The 4,610-nt window shown below is 45.9% G+C and overlaps 1 protein-coding gene across 1 annotated transcript; it reads right to left on the reverse strand.

Annotated features, from left to right (window-relative positions):
* Window positions 1–1,657: 1,657 nt before the first annotated feature.
* On the reverse strand, window positions 1,658–4,067 carry LOC121815872 (AT-rich interactive domain-containing protein 1A-like). The gene has a single exon (XM_042228697.1). The coding sequence runs from the start codon at window positions 3,502–3,504 to the stop codon at window positions 2,566–2,568; it is 939 nt and encodes a 312-aa protein (XP_042084631.1). The 5' UTR covers window positions 3,505–4,067; the 3' UTR covers window positions 1,658–2,565.
* Between the last annotated feature and the right edge of the window lie 543 nt (window positions 4,068–4,610).

Genomic DNA, 4,610 nt, shown 5'->3' on the forward strand with positions numbered 1-4,610 from the left:
CCAATATTTAAGCAAGTGATGTAAATATGGCAACTCTACAGCAATAAAGGCTGGACCCTGCTCAAATTGAACTCATCCACCCTGACAGCAGCAATTCCCAGTTTGCCTAAATTTAATGCCGTCCCCGGGCACAGACACTATTCCACATGCTGGAGGTGACAAACTGAAAGTAAAAAGGAGCATCCTAACTTTCCTGGAAACAGCAGCGAGGGGCCCTCCGGAGAAAGATGGGCGCACTCAGCGCGACACCCCTCATCCGTCCTGGAATATGTGGGGGTTTTTTTGTATAAAGCGACGGCAATAAGCAAACACGGCCCGTGTCCAATTGCTGCGGAATATCTGGGTGTTTGTTCTAAAACACACTGAACCGAGCACTTCTGCAGCCACTCTACAACTGTGCACCATCCGGCTCTAAGTGCAGGCAATTTAACTTGTTGTGGATGCAGCGAAAGTGGCAATCAAAATGTGTGAAAAGCTGTCGCCTTAAAAGTTTAAAGCAACAAGTGGTGGGTTCACCTCTCTGGATGAAAAGTCTGATGAAACATCTTTTGGTGGGAAATAAAAACAAACAGCCCATCTATCACGTTTCATTTACAAAAGCCACGTGCAAAATGTTTTGAGAAAACGGACACTGAAAGTAAATGAGAATACAGAAGAGATATAAAAATGTTGTTTTTAAGCAAATGTCAAATAAAGAGTTTAATTTTATCCCTCCCGCAATCCTGTATGTACACAGATAAAGCATCCTTCTGTGGCCTATATATGTTTAATTAATTAAGCCAAAACCCACAAAATATTCTCAAATGCATCCAACTCTACCTACCTACATTGCCTATGACACATAACTGTAGCATAAAACACTACACAAGGGGCCGTTATCTCTTAAGAGAAAGATGTAGGTAAGCACTGTTGACATACTCTGCCTGTGGAAGTAAATTAGGCTACCTGCCGGGAAGAAGAAGGAGGAAAAAAAAAAAGCTGTGACACTTGGCTGACACCTTGCTTGCTTGTAAACACAACTGCAGCCAGGCAGGCTCCATCACGTGGCCACAAGACTTTCAGGGCCACACCAGTCTCCTCAACTCCTGATCTGGAAACAGCACAGAACACAGTTGTAGGAGAGGGGCTATATGACCACACCTACTCTCTCTGCTGTTCTGGAGTCAGTTGACTTGAAGGAGCAGTGCACGCTGTGTACCCCCCTCCCCCCACAAGCAAAAATGGGAAAAAATGAAGAAAACCCCCCCCCAAACTTTACATGCCAGGTCAATAACAGCAAAGCAGTGACTGAGCACGTGCCAGGTTAATCACACAAATAAAAACAACGGTGACTCCACATCACTACATCATCATGCAAATTACTGCAGTGGGAGGAACTGAGCAAACTGTATTCTCAAAATGCTTTCACAAATAAAATGCAACCAAATCATAGGTTAGCATTTACAGATAAATAAGTAGTCTTTGGGTTTTAGATTTCTGTTGATATCGCTAGAATAATAAATATGTTTTTACAATTCTTTTTAATTAAACGACCATATAGCTGCATTCAAAATCGCTCAAAATGATAATAAATACAACAAAAAAATCAAAAAAGAGAGGCAGGGACTATGTTTTCTTTACGCAGTGGAGGAACACTGGGCAGAGGGGGCTGTTTTTCTGCAGCCTTCCATTAGATGCAATTATAAATGGCCGAGAGCAGAGGGATGGGGGAGCCAATCAGATCTCGGCTCGCATGTCAACCTAAGACCAACTGTCTCCTGGCTCTGACAGCAGGATTTTACCTCCATAATTCAAATCCCAAAGCAAAGGCAATCTGCACTTTGCCAACTCCGAGCGCCGGGGCCGTGTTTACAGGCGGCACATGGAGGAAAGAGGCAGAGAAAAAAAGACAGCGAACCGAGTCGAACCGATCCCGCAATGAATGAAAACCCTCAAGTCGAGACAATCAATCGCGGTCACAATCACACTTTGATCCGAGTAAACACTTTATCGGGATGGAATTGTTGCCATTCACCCGACTCTGAGACACATCTCTACTCCGGCCTGCAGCGGCTTTTTAACAGACACAGCGCTCTTTTTCTTAATGATTATGCAAATATTATTTAACGGCTATCGCTGTCATTTGCATCTTGTTTATCGCCTCGACAGCCACTGACACAACTTTTGATAGCACCGGAGGGAGCTCGGCACCGAAAAGAACCGGACTCGCTGCGGATTCTCGCAGAAATGACAGCGGTTACAGCACTGACAGCGAGGCTAGAGCAATACCGCGAACAAATATCACCTCATCTCCCTGCACACACGCACACACTTTCTCCCCGCTAACTCTTGTTCTACTTAGTCTAACTCTTGCCCTGTACCAAGCAGGGACACACACCGATACCCACGTCTCAGAAAGTTGTTTCTGACGGAATATGCGGCTTCTTTCTCTGTCTAAACACTATTGCAGGGGTGGTATTGGGAGAGAGAGAGAGGCAGCCATTTTAGAGCTCTTGCTACATAGACAATGGCTGGTCCAATGCAATATTCAACTCTACAGTGCTTTTTCTCAGCGACTGAGAGACTTTAAGTCAGCCAAAGTGTGTCAGTGCAGTGAGTGAAGTTTACCTGATTTCTGTTTGGAGGTTGTCCAGTGTTTCCCGGGCTCATGGGAGGCGGATGGTGGGTCCTTTGTTGCCAAGCCGGATGGACCCCACCATACTGACTGCTGCCCATATCCCCTGGTCCCTTGTTGCCCCCCTCCTGATTGTTATAGTCTCCTTGGGGATAATTCGGGTAGCTCCTGGTAGGGCTGGGGGATGTCAAAAGCTGATTTAAAGTTGGCGTAGACGTAGGTTGTTGGTTTCCCATGTTATATCTCTGATTATTATAAGAGGCAGCCATAGCTGTGGTTCCTCCTGCTGGCTGTTGCTTGCCTGGCTGCCCCCCAGCCGGAGGCTGGTTGTTACGCGGGGAATTCATGGCCCCGTATCCCGGGCCCTGGTAAGAAGTCCTGTTCTGGAACGGGCTGTAGTTGTTGTAATGGTTGGGGTAGCCGTGTTCGTGTGAATTAGGGGGGTAAGAGTCCATCATGCCCGGCCCCGATGCAGCTGCCATGCCAGGGCTTTGTTGTCCGCCATGTTGATGAAAAGGGGCCCGGGTGTAGTGCTGGTTGTAACCGTAAGGAGGTGGAGGAAAGGGGCCCGGGTGGTGGTGTCCCATCCCGGGATGGTTATTCCCTTCGGGCCCGCCTGTATCATTCTGATTACTGCTATTATTATTTACCCTGGGTAAATTCCCGTTGCCGTTCTTCATGTCAGGATCCCCTCCTCCCCCAGCATTTCCAGCATCGGTCCCGTCCTGCAGCTCCTTCTGCCCAGGAGATCCGCCGTCAGGTCCCGGTTCCTTATTTTCATGCTGTTTCTCTCCCGGTACCGACTCCTCCTGTGTGTCCCGATCCGGCTTTTTTAGTTCGGATGGCGGGCTAGTGTTGAGAGTGGCGACGCTAGCGACCTGAGCGGCCATGATATCCCTCTCTCTCTCTCCCCCACTCTTTCTCTGCCTCTCTCTCAGCACGGCGACTCACACACAATCAAACTTCGAATAACCATTGAATATAAATACAAGTATATTTATAACAACGTACCCGTTGTCCCGGTTCATTCCCCCCTTTTCCCTCCGCCCGGACCGGTATCCGGTAATCCACCGCGACTCCGTTTAAAGTTAAAACAGAGAGGGGAAAGTTTGTGAAAGAAAAAATGTATAAATACAGAGCCAGGGAAGTGAATTTAACCGACACAAGTGAGTGTGTGTGTGTTGGAGGGGGGCCTTCTGTTACAGAACGAGAGCGCGAGCTAGAAATCAACCAAACCAGCACGAGGCTCCGCGAGATACAGCCATCTTACCGACATGTCGCGAGAAAATAAAAACCCGGAGCGGAATCTACAGCAACTGGATTCGGACTGCTTGTTCCCTGTTGTTTATACACAAGGAGAGCCGTTATTGAAGGTCTAATACGCTTTGAACTGAGCGCATACATAAAACCGTCGACGTATTCGAGAAGCGGTGTTTGTTAGCATAAAGTGCCAGCCGTACAGAGGGTAATTAAATGACGCAAATTAATAAAAAGCTAATGTCTCCTGGAGAGATGTTTATTTAGAAAATAAGTTACACTAATTCTCTGTGCTGTCTTTCATTTTAAATAGGAATTAATCAATATGCGTTATAATATAATGCATAATATAATCCTAGTAAATAAAACACGATTTTAGTTGTATGCTTTTATACTGGGGATACTACCTGCTACGATACACGTAACTTTACAAAGTAGATGTTGAATAGCTCTGTTTGTCGTTACAAATAACCAGAATTTCCCACATTTCATTTTTACTTCAAATATCTTTCAAATAGCCACGTGCTTGGTGCTCATGGTCTTTCCTTATATATCTCACTGCTAAATACTGACTGTTTTGTGTTATCAAAACACTTCTGTCGTCCCTTCTTTTGCCATACTATTTTTTTTTATTTCAGCCACAACTGTGCAGTTCGTGCTTAAGCTGTGAGCGCTTCTGTTACATTCATTTGTGGGTTTCTATCAGCTGGTGAAAGGGGTGGAACAAAATAGGCTACAA

The sequence above is a fragment of the Haplochromis burtoni genome, unplaced genomic scaffold (genome assembly GCF_018398535.1).
Source record: "Haplochromis burtoni strain Fernald_Lab_line unplaced genomic scaffold, NCSU_Asbu1 Contig_10, whole genome shotgun sequence".
Taxonomy (NCBI): domain Eukaryota; kingdom Metazoa; phylum Chordata; class Actinopteri; order Cichliformes; family Cichlidae; genus Haplochromis; species Haplochromis burtoni.

Excerpts from the sequence above, each read along its gene's own strand:
- LOC121815872 (XM_042228697.1), bottom strand. The coding sequence starts at position 3,504 with ATGGCCGCTCAGGTCGCTAGCGTCGCCACTCTCAACACTAGCCCGCCA.